This window comes from Acomys minous, assembly GCF_964271855.1.
Source record: "Acomys minous genome assembly, chromosome: 12".
NCBI lineage: Eukaryota > Metazoa > Chordata > Mammalia > Rodentia > Muridae > Acomys > Acomys minous.
Genome location: NC_140493.1, coordinates 92,683,194 through 92,697,702, shown reverse-complemented (window position 1 = coordinate 92,697,702; position 14,509 = coordinate 92,683,194). Strand labels below are relative to the sequence as shown.

The 14,509-nt window shown below is 50.1% G+C and overlaps 1 protein-coding gene across 2 annotated transcripts; it reads left to right on the top strand.

The window, feature by feature from the left end:
• Nucleotides 1-60: 60 nt before the first annotated feature.
• Nucleotides 61-14,110, top strand: NT5C3B (5'-nucleotidase, cytosolic IIIB). Of its 2 annotated transcripts, XM_084748866.1 has the most exons (10): nt 61-184; nt 921-1,065; nt 1,182-1,275; nt 1,833-1,902; nt 1,986-2,032; nt 5,983-6,068; nt 8,069-8,158; nt 9,806-9,968; nt 11,951-12,151; nt 13,588-14,110. In XM_084748866.1, the coding sequence occupies exons 2-10, from the start codon at nt 1,049-1,051 to the stop codon at nt 13,720-13,722; spliced, it is 903 nt and encodes a 300-aa protein (XP_084604992.1). In that variant the 5' UTR covers nt 61-184; nt 921-1,048; the 3' UTR covers nt 13,723-14,110. The 2 variants fall into 2 exon arrangements, with proteins under 2 accessions (XP_084604992.1, XP_084604993.1); XM_084748867.1 differs by lacking the exons at nt 61-184; nt 921-1,065 and having other exon boundaries at nt 1,072-1,275.
• The last annotated feature ends 399 nt before the right edge of the window (nt 14,111-14,509 follow it).

The following is a 14,509-nucleotide window of genomic DNA, read 5'->3' as shown; positions in this document are numbered from 1 at the left end:
GGGATTGTGCTCTCGGGTTCTGGAACCCCCTTCCTGCCTCTTCTTTTCCTCCCCCCCTCCCCACCCCCCAGGACATACAGATAGACCACCCCACACCCCCTTCCTTGTCCTCAGACCTAGGGCAGAACTGTGGCCACCAACACAATTGAACCATTACTGGATCTGCTTCCTGTTGCGTCTTCAGGTTGGGTCCACATCCCTGCTGCATCCTCCCACGGCTCTCACTGGGTTTCTCATGCGGTTCTCACGTGAGCAGAGCCAGAAGCAAAGCTGATTAGATGTCAGGCTGCCCAGGCTCTTCTAGCCCCTGAGCTGCCTTACTGGCTTACTTTGCCTAGTGATGATGAGGGGCCCAGTTAGGGAAGTAGCTCCTGGGTGCATTCCCTGTCCAAAATGCACTAGGAGACCTTGTGGGTGGTGGTGGTGGTGGTAGTTGGTGGTGGTGCTTGCAATGCTGGCAATGACCCGGGGCCTCAAAAATGCAGGCAAGAATTCTCCCACTGAGCTATGGCCCGAACACTGGATAAGACTGCTTTTTAATTGTGTTCCAGAAAACATGACTGGAAGGGCTGGGGAGATGGCTCAGTAGTTAAGAGCACTGGCAGCTCTTCCAGAAAAAGACCCAGGTTCAATTCCCAGCAACCACATGACAGCTCACAACTATCTGTAACTGCAGTTACAGAGGCTCACTCCCTCACACAGACATACATGCAGGCAAAACACCAATGCACATAAAAATAAACCATTTTTTTTTTAAAAAAAAGTGACAAGAGTCCATACACACTAAAGCCTCATGACAGCCAGTCCATACATTGGACCCCAGAGTCTTGCTTCCCACCCCAACAGCCCTTCCCCCTCCCAGCCCAACCCCCTCCACATACACAGTAGAGCCCACCACCACCACCCGTTTCTCCTGCTAGCCTCCCAAGCCAGCCTGGAAACCGCCAGCAGCTCCTTGACCAGCAAGGCTAGAGCGAGACGACGCCTGCGCAGTGCGGGGATATAAGGCGGGATCTGTTTCGGAGCCGCCCACCAGGCCGGCGGCGCGATGGCGGAGGAGGTGAGGTCGCGGGTGGGGAGCGTCCCGCGTGGCGGTATCGCGGGCGCCGGGAGGCCAAGCTTCCTTGGGGCCTAGCGCGGCGCTCGGTTCAGCGAGTCTCTTGGGTCTCGCGACAGGTGAGCAGCCTGATGAAGGCTACGGTCCTGATGCGGCAGCCCGGACGTGTGCAGGAAATCGTGGGCGCTCTTCGCAGGGGCGGAGGAGACCGCCTTCAGGTACCGGGACGTGGGGTACGGCCGGGTCCGGCGGCGGGAGGATGCCTGCCCTGCGGCCTTCCTGCCAGCTGGGGTGCGAGCCTGCGCGCCAGGGTGGTCATGGGCAAACAGACCGGCTCGCCTAGGGAAAATAGTTAACCTGCGTCAATAAACCAACTTTCAAAATAGTCAGATGTGGTCACGCCGCTTGATTTAAGAAAGAACGTGAGAGGAGCTTGGCGGCCCCAATACCCCAGGCTAGCCGGCTCCCCAAGAAGTTGAAGATGGGGCCGTCCCTAAAGGTCGCAGGGCACCTTAAGAAAGAGCCAATGCATTTGAGAAAGATGCCACTGGAAGTCACCACAGACTTGGGGAACTTTGCATTTCTCTGGGTTAACTCGTGTACTGACACGGGATCTCTTGGTTCCTCACCTGTCTCTCTCCAGCCCTGCGAAGGCTTTGCTGCAGCCTGGACAGCGGCCTGGTTAGACTTAAGCAGTTACCCCAAGCTGAGGCAAGGCCAGCAGGTTAGGCTGGTGTCTATTCAGCCACCCTGATATCTTCCTTTTGTCTCTCAGGTGATTTCTGATTTTGATATGACCTTGAGCAGATTTGCTTACAATGGACAACGGTGCCCCTCATCCCACAGTAAGTCACGTGTCAGCCTTCCCCGCAGGGCTCAAGATGACTACTGCTAAGGAGCAAGTAAAGGGAATTTTGTGTTTTTTCAGATATTCTGGATAACAGCAAAATCATCAGTGAGGATTGTCGCAAAGAGGTGGGTCACTCCCTTCTTTGCTCAAAATAGTTGTGGTAAAAAAAAAAAAAGAAAGAAAGAAAGAAAGAAAGAAAAAGAAAAGAAAATAGCTGTGGTATGCTTTGGGTGTTGAGCCACAGACTCAATGACAGATATCTTAAGAAAGTTCATTCCCAGTGTGGAGGGCTGCCATCCCAGAGGCTGAAACAGGAGGATCGCCCGGCGTGGTGGCGCATGCACTCGGGAGGCAGAGGCAGGCGGATCGCTGTGAGTTCGAGGCCAGCCTGGTCTACAAAGTTAGTCCAGGACAGCCAAGGCTACAGAGAAACCCTGTCTCCAAAAAAACTTAAAAAAAAAAAAAAAGAAAGAAAAGAAAAAGAAACAGGAGGATCACAAGTCCAGGGTCTGCCTGGCCTCCAGAAAGAGTTCAAGGTTATTTTTGGATAGTTTAGGAAGACTCTACGTCAAAATCAGTTTGTATGGCTGGGCGTAGTGGCTCACTCCTGTAATCCCAGGGCTCAGGAGGCAGAAGCAGGTGGATCTCTGTGAGTTGGATGCCAGCCTGGTCTACAAGGGAGTCCAGGATAGCCAAGGTTATACAGAGAAACCCTGTCTCAAAAACAAAAACAAACAAACAAAAGAAAGAAAGAAAGGGGCGGTTCCCAGCTGAATAGCACTCAGGAGAAAGAAGCAGACCTCTGAGTTCAAAACCAGCCTGGTCTATATAGCAAGTTGCAGGCCAGCCAAGGCTACTTAGTGAGACCCTATCTCAAATAGACAGGGTCCGGGATATATAGTTGAGAGGTAGCTCACTGAGCATGCGTGAAACTCTGGATTTGCTCTTCAGGTTTGCTGTCATTTGTTTTTAATTATAACTTCTTAAGTTGTTATGGTAAGGTAGATTTAGTTTTATTAGGTTTGTTTTTATTATCTTAAAGTGTGTGTGTGTATGAGAGAGAGGGAGAGAGAGACAGAGACAGAGATGGGGGTGGTCCATATGCATGCAGATGTCCTTGAAGGAAGGAAAGGAAGGAGAGAGAGAAAGAGAGAGGTACAGATGCTTGCAGGTGTCCTTGGAGGCCAGAGGAGCTGGATCCCCTGGAACTGGAGTTACAGATGTTTGTGAATTACCTCATGTGGGAGCTGGGAATCGAACTCAGGTCCTCTGGAAGAGCAGTATGTGCTCTTTAACTGTTGAGCCATCTCTCCAGCCCCTAGATCTGGTCTTAATATATCAGGACAGCTGGGCGTGGTAGCACGTGACTTTAATCTCAGCACTGGGGAGGCCAGCCTGGACTACAAAGTGAGTCCAGGACAGTCAAGGCTACACAGAGAACTCTTGTCTCGAAAAACAAAACAAAACAAAACAAAAAAACCTGGGTGTAGTGGTGCACACCTTTAATCCCAGCACTCGGGAGGCAGAGGCAAGCGGATTGCTGTGAGTTCGAGGCTAGCCTGGTCTACAAAGTGAGTCCAGGACAGCCAAGGCTACACAGAGAAACCCTGTCTCAAAACACTCCCCCCCCCCCAAAAAAAGAAAAACAAACAAACAAAAAACCATCAGGACAGCCTTTCCCTATTGGCTGAGACACGCTGATGGGTGGTGGTTCATATGTGAACACTGTGTTTACTGCCAGCTTTGGAGTTTGCACAAGACTTGAATACTCTATCTTACTGAGCAACCCTCTGCTCCTGAAAGTAGACAGAGACCATACTGCTGTCTCTATTTTAACGTGAGAAAACAGGTGCTGAAAGAGGTTGAACAGTTTGTCCCAGGGTCATTCAATTGAGTTGTAGATCTTGGCGGTGTAGAGACTTTGTCCCAAGCTCTTGGCACTGTGGTGTGCCATGTCCTTGGTGATGTAACTCTTTGGTGAGGGAACAGATAGGGAGAGTGTTCTGAGTGAGTGCTCATTTATTTCTGTGAGATGTGCAGAAATACTGAGAAGCCACCTCTGGTGTACTTGGCTCCAGGCTTTTGCCCTAAGTGGCCCCTTACTGGAATGGAGCTAAAGATGCCCGCTAACTAGGGTATTTGTATCTTGTGTTGGTTGATGCTTCCTGTGGTTGGTTTTGTTCAGGCTCTCGTGAAGCCTCAACTGTCCTAGAACTTGCTATGTAGCTAAGGCTGGCCTTGAATTCCCCTTCCTCCTGCCTTTGGTTCCTGAACGCTGATATTAGAGATATGTACCACTGTGTCTTGCCTAGGTTTTTGTTTTGTTTTGTGAGATTGGCAATTGAACCTGAGGCCTTCCAAGACTCTTAATGGGATTAGTTGTTGTGAAGATGGGCGGTGACAAGAGGCTGCACTCTACTAGGTGGGCTGTACCCCTGACTAAGGCTCTTAAGGCATTTCCAGACCATTCTGCCCTAATTCTTTCTCTTTCTAAGACAAGGTCTTACTATGTAGACAAAGATGACCTTAAATCTCAAAGATCCCCCTGCCTCTCTCTGCCTCCCATGCGCTGGGATTAAAAGTGTGCACCATAGTGCCTGGTGGTTTATTATAAATGTTTTGCCTGCCTATATATATACATGTGTGCTATGTTTGTGCCAGGTGCTCACAAAGTCAGAAAATGGCGTCATGCCAGACATGGTGGCGCATGCTTTTAATCAAAGCACTTGGGAGGCAGATATGTCTCTTGAGTTTGAGGCTAACCTGGTCTACATAGTGAATTCCACAACAGTCATGACTACACAGAGAAACCCTGTCTTAGAAAAAAGCAAGCAAACAAGAAGGGAAGGCAGGCAGGCATCATATGCCCTGGGACTGGAGTTGCAGATGGCTGTGAGCCACCATGTCAGTGCTGGGAATTGGACTGCAGTCTACAAGAACAGCCAGTGCTCTTAACCTCTGAGCCATCTCTCCAGCCCATGTTTTTGCAACCAGTTCTCCTGTAGCTCTGGCTAGCCTCAAACTTGTTATGTAGCTAAAGATGACTTTGAACTTCTAAATCCTCCTGCCTCCATCTCTCAAGGGTAGGACTATGGGCCTGTGCCATCACACCCTAATGTGTTCTTGTGTGTGCCTGGGGGACGAAACCCAGGTCCACATGCATGCTAAGGCGAGCGGTCCAGTGAGCTGCTTCTCTCCTCCCTTGGGTTGTTACTTAGGTGTCTGACTCACCGACTAGTTTTGATTACTGTTATTTTATGTGTACAAGTGTTTCGCCTGCATGCATGCCTGGTGCCCCCTTATTTCAGGACAGGTGTCAGATCCTCTAGGACTAAAGTTATAGACAGTTGTAAGCCACATACAGTTGCTGGGAATTGAACCCTGGTCCTCTGCAATAGCAGCAAGTGCTTTTGACTACCGAAGTGACTCTTTAGCCCCCATTGATTTTGTAGTGCTGAGGTAAGCTCTCTACCAATGAGCTACCTCCCCACTCTCATTTCCCTGCCTCTGTGTGCATATATGTGTGTAGATATAGATTTTTTAAAAGGATTTATTAAGTATACAGTGTTGTGCCTGCGTGTACACCTGCCCACCAGAAGAGGGCACCAGATGGTTGTGAGCCCCCATGTGGTTGCTGGGAATTGAACTCAGGACCATTGATACAGATTTTGAGACCGAATTTTATTATGTAGCTTGGGCTTGTTTCTGTAGCCCAGGCTATCCATCTGTCATCCTCCTGTCTCCTCCTCCTGAGTACAGGGGTTACAAGCATGGGCCATCCAGTCTGGCTCATGTTGAGGGATCTTAGGCCTCATTCTTAGGGTGGGTACAGAGGAGCGATAGGTCCTGAGAATGCAGTCACACTGCACACTGTGTACAGTAGGCAAGTGTGAGCAGTTGAAAAGCTTGAGGAGAAAGTTGAGTTTCACAAACAGTGTGTGTTCTCCACCCCACCCCCGCCATGTGACAGTTTGAAGAAACCCCTCTTACACGGCTCCATCCTTGAAGTAATTTTCTAATTGTTGGGGCCAGTGTGATGTACACTCACAACTTTCCTCCTTATTGGCTGTCCCAGCTCACGGCGCTCTTTCACCACTATTACCCCATTGAGATTGACCCACACCGGACCATCAAAGAGAAGCTGCCTCATATGGTGCAGTGGTAAGTGGCGCTGACAAGGAAGAGCTCCTGTCATTGCTGGCATTACAGGCGCGCGTGCCTGGCTTTAAACTGCAAAACTCTGATAGAAATAAACACCTTTAAGCTTGGCACATGCACATCGTGCCAATGCTTGGGTGGTGGGAGCCGGAAGACCAGGGTTGCTCTTGGCTACATAGGAAGTTGTAGTCTAGCCTGTGCTATATAAGACTGAGTTAAAAAACAAAACCTAGACCGGGTGTGGTGGCACACACCTTTAATCCTAGCACTCAGGAGGCAGAGGGATCACTGTGAGTTCCAGGCCAGCCTGGTCTACAAAGCGTGTTCAGGACAGCCAAGGCTAACACAGAGAGACCCTGTTTTTGAAAAACCAAAAAATAAAAAATAAAAAAAAAAAAACAAAACCTAGGGGCAGGGTGATTGTGTGTCGTTCTGTGTTCGGTGCAGTGGCAGGCCTGGGCCCCACATTCATTGGTCAGTCCAGGTGCTGCTTGCCTCTGGACAAGAACGGACAGACCTCGAGACCAAAGGTCCCAAGGCCCTGTTTCTTGCTCAGGGGCAGATTAGAATGCTCAGGGGTGAGGCTTGTGGTCTGGGCATTAAGCCATGTTCTCAGCCTCTCCAGGTGAGGTGGAAAATGAGTTTCCACACCGGGTGTTACAGTTAGCTCTTTTTAGAATGAGACTGCAAGTCTCCAAAGGCAGTGGAGACTCAGAGAGCTTCATAAGTGCTACATACAGCTCCTTGTTTGAACCACCGTGCCAAGCACAGCAGCGGAAGCAGGCGGATGTCCGAAACCTGCTGGCAGACCGGGTGAGGTGCAGGCCAGGGGAGTCAGCACCGAGCTATTGGCAGTGGTTGAGCAGGCCCTAGTGGCTGCAAAGGTAGTTCCATCATTGGTGCCTGACCACCAGGAGTCCAGCGGTGGTACGCTCCCCTCCCCCTAATAAATGGAGTCTCAAGACAGTCATGGTAGAGGAATGGTGAGCAAGAGAACATGAGCCCGGGCACCAGCATTTGATTGTCTTTTTGTTTTGTTTTGTTTTTTAGAGACAGAGTTTCTCTGTGTAGCCTTGGCTGCCCTGGACTTGCTTTGTAGACCAGGCTGGCCTCGAACTCATAGCGTGATCCGCCTGCCTCTGCCTCCCGAGTGCTGGGGTTAAAGACGTGCACCACCACCGCCTGGCTTGGGCACGAGCTTTGAGAGCACCCCCCAACACACCCACCCACCCACACACACATACACACACTCCCCGCAAGCCAGCCAGCTTTTATTTATAAACCTTGGGCAGTGGGGAGGGGTCTTGGGGAGGGTGAAGGTCTGATTTGCTAGCGCTGAGGGCGCCAGGATACTTCATCTACATGCAGTGGTGCAGTGACTCGTTCATACGCAGTTAACACGGGGCCCTATCATAGCCTTAACTGTCCTATGTGTAAGGGGATGACTTGTAGGACTACGTGGCACCCCTTACAAAATCTGGGGTTACCAGATCAGGTGGAGTGAGAGCCCCGCTAAGAAACGGGGTCCGTCTTCATAGACCGAGCTCGAAATGGCTATCCTAAGAAGTCAGGACTTCAACCGTATCCCACAGAGACCCACAGTGGTGGCTCACACCTTTAAATCCCAGCGCTTGGGAGGCAGAGGCGGGTGGATCTCTGTGAGTTTGAGGCCAGCCAGGTCTACAAAGAGAGTTCTAGGATAGCCAGAGCGATTACACAGAGAAACCCTATGTCGGAAAACAAAAGCAAAAAACCAAAACCTAGCTTCCCTGGGCAGAGGGAGGGAGTCAGAAGATTTCCGGCCTCCCCAGTCCACTGCACGGCCCTTGCTTCCCTCTCCTCTCCACTTTCTTCTAAGGATGGCTTGAAATTCCTTAGCAGATGGCTCTGTGGAACAGACTGTGCTCCCTCCCCCACTGGGTGCTGCCAGAGGGGACAAGGGACAGGGCACTCGGTTTCCTGGGGTGACTGAGACTTGGAGTTTGTGGGTTCTCTGTTCCTAGGTGGACCAAAGCCCACAATCTGCTATGCCAGCAGAAGATTCAGAAATCCCAGATAGCACAGGTGGTTGGAGAGTCCACTGCCATGCTCAGGTAAGCTCCTGGCTGTAATGTGAACTATTTCCACCACACTAGCCCAAGCAGCTGTGCGGGCTGGGGTGTGGCTCCCTGGTCTAGTACTTGCCTGGTATCGGAGGCCTGTGAACTCCATCCGTGGTATCAAAAACTGAAAATGAAAGCCAGTCTAAAACTGTCTCACCGAGGCATAGGGGGCTGGGGAGGGTTGAGCAGACTCTGTGGTTGGGTAAATAGGAGGAAAGGTGGTGTGGCCCTGGGCAGCCTTTCTCCTCAGTGGGATGCTGTGCACAGTGGCCATAGCGTCATCTCCTAGACTCCAACTTCTTTCCCCCCCACCCCCCGACAGGGTTTCTCTGTGTAGCCTTGGCTGTCCTGGACTCACTTTGTAGACCAGGCTGGCCTCGAACCCACAGCGATCCGCCTGCCTCTGCCTCCCAAGTGCTGGGACTAAAGGCGTGCGCCACCACGCCCAGCTCAACTCCAACTTCTTGTAAATAATGGCTTAAAAATCAACAACAACAAACCTCTGGAGTGCTAGGATTAAAGGTGTGCGCCACTATGCCCGGCTGGCTTTTTTTTTTTTTTAAAGGAACATTTAGATTGTGTGTGTGTGTTGTAATTAAATATAATATAATATAATATAATATAATATAATATAATATAATATAATAGCATAATGAGAGAAAGAGACAAGGTGTTCTTGTATTTATTTATTTAGACAAAAAGGAAAAATAAAAATATTCCTTGCCTGAGGTTCTGAGGAGATGGCCTGGTTGGTAAAGCTCTTGCTTCATCAAGCATACGGACCTGAGTTCCACCCCAACCCTCACATAAAAAGTGGGGTATGGTAGAAAGAGTTTGTAACCCCAGCACTGAGGAAGTACAGATAGGCAGATCCCTGGGGGTAAAACTGGCCAGCCAGCCTAGCCTAACCAGTTAGCCGCAGATCCCAGTGAGAGACCTTGTCTGTAAACAAGCTGAGGGTCTCAGTGAGATGGCTCAGTGGGGAACATCATTATCATGCAAGTTGACTACTGTACCCACGTAAAGGGGGAAAGAGGAAACCGACTCCATGAAGTTGTTCTTGGACCTCCATATGTGCCACAGTGCATCCGGGCCCGTAAACATAGCAAGAACACCTACGTTTTCAGAAATAAGTGCATGCTTATTAATCCCTTTAATCCCAGCACTCAAGAGGCAGAGGCAGGTGGATCTCTGAGTTCGAGGCTAGCCTGGTCTACAGAGTAAGTTCCAGATCAGCCAGGGCTACACAGAGAAACTGTGTTCCAACAAAACAAAATAACAACAAAGATGAATGGCTCCTGAGGAAGGACACTCAAGGTTGACCTCTGGCCTCCACACTTAGGTCACTGGTATAATAATAATAATAATAATAATAATAATAATAATAATAATAATAATAATAATAATAATAATAATAATAATAATAATATGTAGCCTGGGCTGGGCTTCGTGATGCATGCCTTTAATCCCAGCACTGGGGAGGCAGAGGTAGGCGGATTACTGTGAGTTCAAGGCCAGCCAAGGCTACACAGAGACACCCTGTCTCGAAACAAAACAAACAAAAAACCCCCCCCAAAAATCCAAGTAGAAAGTAAAGAGCAGGGCCATGGCCTTCATGGGTGTTTGGTCTCTTTGCAGGGAGGGCTATAAGACGTTCTTCGACACACTCTACCAGAACAACATTCCTCTTTTCATCTTCTCGGCTGGCATTGGTGATATCCTGGAAGAAATTATCCGCCAGATGAAAGTGTTCCACCCCAACATCCACATTGTGTCCAACTACATGGATTTCAGTGAGGATGTAAGCCACGTCTCTGGCCAGGCTGGGGAGAGAGGAGGGTGGGCTGCCACTCCGGGATGCCTTCCGCTTGGCCAGCTGGCCTCCTTGCCCTCCGGTGGGCATTTTTAGCCCCTTCATCTTCTTTCTTTCTTTGAGACAAGAGTCTTGCTATATTGCTCAGGCTGGCCTGGAGTTCCCAAGCTCAGTCATTCCTCTGGCCTCGGCATCCTGAATGGATGGATGACTGTAGGTGTGAGTCAAGGCGCTTGCCTTCATGGGTAACTTTCTTTTCTTTTTTTTCTTTTTGAGACAAGGCCTTTCTGTAGAGCCCTGGCTATATAGAAACTAACTGTGTAAACCAGACTAGCTTCAAATTCACAGAGAAACACACCCTGCCTTTGCCCCCCAACACCCCAAACCCCTCCCCCAGTGCTAGGACTGGAACTTTCACCACCACACCCAGCTTGTGTGTTACGTTAAGCAGATCTAGAGTCGGCTCTGTCACAGAGTCCTCGTTTGTAGCCCTGTGACACCATCCTAGTTTGTGTATCACCCTGTTTACCAAAGGGCTTACACCTGGACTTGTGCGTTGAGAGTCAGAGGTAAGCCGCTGCAATTTACCTGAGTTTTCAACTTCCTCCCAGTGGGCAGGCTTGGTGGTACCCGTCTTTAATCCCAGCACCTGCGAGGTAGAGGTAGCAGTAGCAGGCTCAAAAGTTCAAAGCCAGCCTCCCATGCATAATAAGTTCAGATTCACTGGGCTATGGGAGACCCCATCGCAAACAAGCAAAAATGTCACTCGTGATGGCCTATAGCCAAGTGCTAACCCACATGTGACCCAGACAGAGAATATATTTTTTCAGGTGGGAATCTAACCCTGCCCTTGTAGGCAAATACTCTTATATCCGAGTAGCTACTGCATCCTAACTGGGCAGCTTTTGTATTGCAGGCTCCACCAGAACCTGCAATAACCTGATCAGTAATAACCTGATGGCCATTATTTAAAACAGGAATTATAAGCTGGGCGTGGTGGCACACGCTTTTAATCCCAGCACTCAGGAGGCAGAGGCAGCTGGATCGCTGTAAGTTCGAGGCCAGCCTGGTCTACAAAGCAAGTCCAGGACAGCCAAGGATACCCAAAGAAACCCTGTCTCAAAAAACCAAACCAAACCAAACAAAAAACAGGAGTTACAAAGTTCTCCTCCAAAAGGCCAAGTGGGTTGGGCCTGGTGGCACAGTCCTATGATTCCAGCTGTTTAGAAAGCTTAAGGCAAGAAGATTGAAAGCCAAGCCCTGCCTCCTTGAGCTGCAGAACAGACGTCATGGTGGTCCTAGAAAGGCTGGGTAGAAAAAGATGTGTCTCACAGTGAAAACCAGAGGCAGGTACACGCCTTTAATTCCAGCACTTGGGAGCAGAGGCAGGGGGAGCTCTGTGAGTTTGAGGCCAGCCCGGTCTACATAGTGAGCCAGAGCTATGTATAGTAAGATCTTGTTTCAAAAAAGGAAAGGGAGGCAGAGGAGGAAGGAAGGAAGGAAGAAAAGAAAAGAAAGAGGGCATCATGGCATACACCTTTAATCCTTGCACTTAGACACGAGATCATTGGACCCGAGTTCAAAGCCAGCTAGAGCTACACCCTGTCTCAAAAGAAAAAGGAGTGTGGCTCAGTGGTACATTGCTTGTACGTCCAAGGCCCTGGGCTAAGTCTTCGTACTTTGTAAGAGGCCAGCCCTCTGTTGCACTTCCTGTCAGCTTTGCCACCACCACCCAGAACGCAGCCAAAGGCAAGACGAAAAGAAATGAATCCAGCTGGGTTTTATGAAAATGTTTAGAAGAACAGACCAAAGCCCACCCTAGTTTTTCAGCTTTGCCATTGTCTCTGCCTTTAGGAATTCCCCCCTCCCTCCTCTCTCCCCCTACGCCCCCCACCCCCATGACAGACAACGGCAAGTGTGCTGGCTGGGTGGGTCCAGCCAGCTAGCTATGTCTTGTCACGGTGGTTTAGGGTTTCCTGCAAGGCTTCAAGGGCCAGCTCATCCACACCTACAACAAGAACAGCTCCGTGTGTGAGAACTCCAGTTACTTCCAGCAGCTTCGGGACAAGACCAACATCCTCCTGCTCGGCGACTCCATAGGGGACCTCACTATGGCTGACGGGGTCCCTGGGGTGCAGAACATTCTCAAGATTGGCTTCCTGAATGACAAGGTAGGCGGTGGCTGGCCTTCCCCTCTGGCTTCCGAGCAGACCCCTTTTCACACACCTTTGAATACCTCTCGGATGCTTGATAGGGTGGGTAGCATTAGGGCTACAGAGGAGCGACATAAGGCATGTTCTCCATTTTTCTTTCTCTTTTTCTCTCTCTTTGTCGGGGGTGAAACAGGAATTTGTGTATCCCAGCTAGACTCAAACTGTGTAGTTGAGGCTGACCTTGACCTTCTGAGCATCTTGCCTCGACCTCCCAAATGCTGGGATTACGTGCCTATGCCATCAATTTGTGCTCTCTCTCTTGATGGCTGTGTGTCTGTGTGCTTGCTGGAGAGGGAACACTGACCTGACAGATGGCAGGTAAGTGCTCTGTCACTGAGTTGCATCCCGAAGCCTCAGCACACTACTGTGTGCTTTGCACTGGCCTGTACCAGGACTTGGAAGAAAAGTGTCCCTCCAGCCTGTCATCTGAGCAAGCACGTGTGGCTTTGTGCTCGTATGTTTCAGGCCCCATTCCAGTCACGCAAATACTGCTAACCTATTTAACCCTCACTGTAGTGCTTTGTGTAATGACTCCTTGGGCTTTCTTGGGGTTTGGGGAGCTAATTTTTTGTTTCTGTTTGTTGTTTTTCTTTTTCCTTTAAAAAAAAAAAAGATTTATTTATGTTTTATGTACACCAGAAGAGGGATTCAGATTCCGTTACAGATGGTTGTGAGCCACTATGTGGAATTGAACTCAGGACCTCTCGAAGAGCAGCAGCCAGTGTTTTTAACTTCTGAGCCATCTCTCCAGGACCTGTTTGTTGTTTTTCGAGACAGTTTCTCTGTGTAGCCCTGACTGTCCTGGAACTCACTCAGAAGTCCCGGCTGGCCTTGAACTCACAGAGATCTTACTACCTCTGCCTCCGCAGCACTGGGATTAAAGGCGTGCCCAGCCTTGTTGCCAGTCTGACTCATACCTTGAAGGCCTGACTTGAGCTGGGAGAGGCCAGGGTTGAAGGCATGGTTCTATAAAAGGAAACAAAAGCAACAGAGACTGACAGGGATGGACAGAACACAGGCCAGAAGGGCTCGGAGAAGGTGTCTGTCAGGGTGGACCCAGCCAGCAGAGGCTGGAGCCCAGCGGATGCCAGAGCCATATAAAGGAGTTCTTCAGGACATGGCTGTTACACAGAGAAACCCTGTCTCAAACAAAACAAAGCAAAAATAGTTCTTAACTGTGTGGTTGACACTGGCCAAGTGTTTGCTGTGGCAGCTCTTGCCCCCTCATTTGCCTGGCTGTGTCCCTATAACCTTGAACTCAGGCGAGAGCTGGCGGGGGTGGGGGGGTGGGGGTGGGGGGTGGTTATATACCTCTACCCCAGGCCCTGAGGGGCCTGAGAGTAAAAGATGCAAAAAGGGGCATTTGGGGGACCTGGATCTGCTTCCCTGGGCAGGTGGAAGAGCGGCGGGAGCGTTACATGGACTCCTATGACATTGTGTTAGAAAAGGACGAGACGCTGGACGTGGTCAACGGGCTGCTGCAGCACATCCTGCGCCAGGGAGACTGCGTGGAGCTCCAGGGCTCCTAGGGGGAAGGCTCGGGCCAGGCCCTGCAGGCAGCGATGAGGGGGAGCGACTGCCCACGAAGCTTCCTCTTGAGCACAGAAGTCCAGGGCAGACAGGAGCTGCTGGGCCCCCTCACCCCTGACGCCTTCCACTTGCCTTTGCCTTCCTCCTGCCTGGCAGAGGTTTGAAGGAGGCCCCGCCTGTGGGAAGGCAGCAAGCATGCTTGCAAGTGAACTGTGGACCCACTTCTGTGGCTCCTCTGGTCCAAGGATTCTTTCTAAGAAAGCTTTTCAGAGCTGGGATACAGATATCTGAGTTGAAGCACCTTCCTGGCACGAGGAGAGGGCCCTGTATTCCTTCCCCAGCACTGTATTTTAAAAAAAAGAAAAAGTAAAACTTTGTATCAGACAAGTATGTGTGAATCAGATGAAATTTAAAAAAATAAGCAAGGAAGCCCGGGCGTGGTGGCACACACCTGTAATCCCAGCACTCAGGAGGCAGAGGCAGGTGGATCGATGTGAGTTTCAAGGCCAGCCTGGTCTACAGAGTGAGTTCCAGCCAAGGCTACACAGAGAAACCCTGTCTCTAAAAACCAAACCAAACAACCAAATACACTAATTTAAAAAATAAGGTGGCGCCTGGTGTGGTGGAGCACACTTTTAATCCCAACACTTGGGAGGCTGAGGCAGGCAGATTGCTGTGAGTTCGAGGCTAGCCTGGTCTAGAGTCCAGGACAGCCAAGATTATATAGAGAAACCCTGTCTCGAGCCCCCCTTCCCCCCAAAAAAAGGTAGAAAGAGATTGCCAAGG

What these genes read in the sequence shown, in the direction of transcription:
- NT5C3B (XM_084748866.1), top strand. An exon ending in GCGGAGGAGACCGCCTTCAG is followed by an intron (nt 1,276 to 1,832) that starts GTACCGGGACGT and finishes TTTGTCTCTCAG; the next exon opens with GTGATTTCTGATTTTGATAT. An exon ending in ACGGTGCCCCTCATCCCACA is followed by an intron (nt 1,903 to 1,985) that starts GTAAGTCACGTG and finishes GTGTTTTTTCAG; the next exon opens with ATATTCTGGATAACAGCAAA.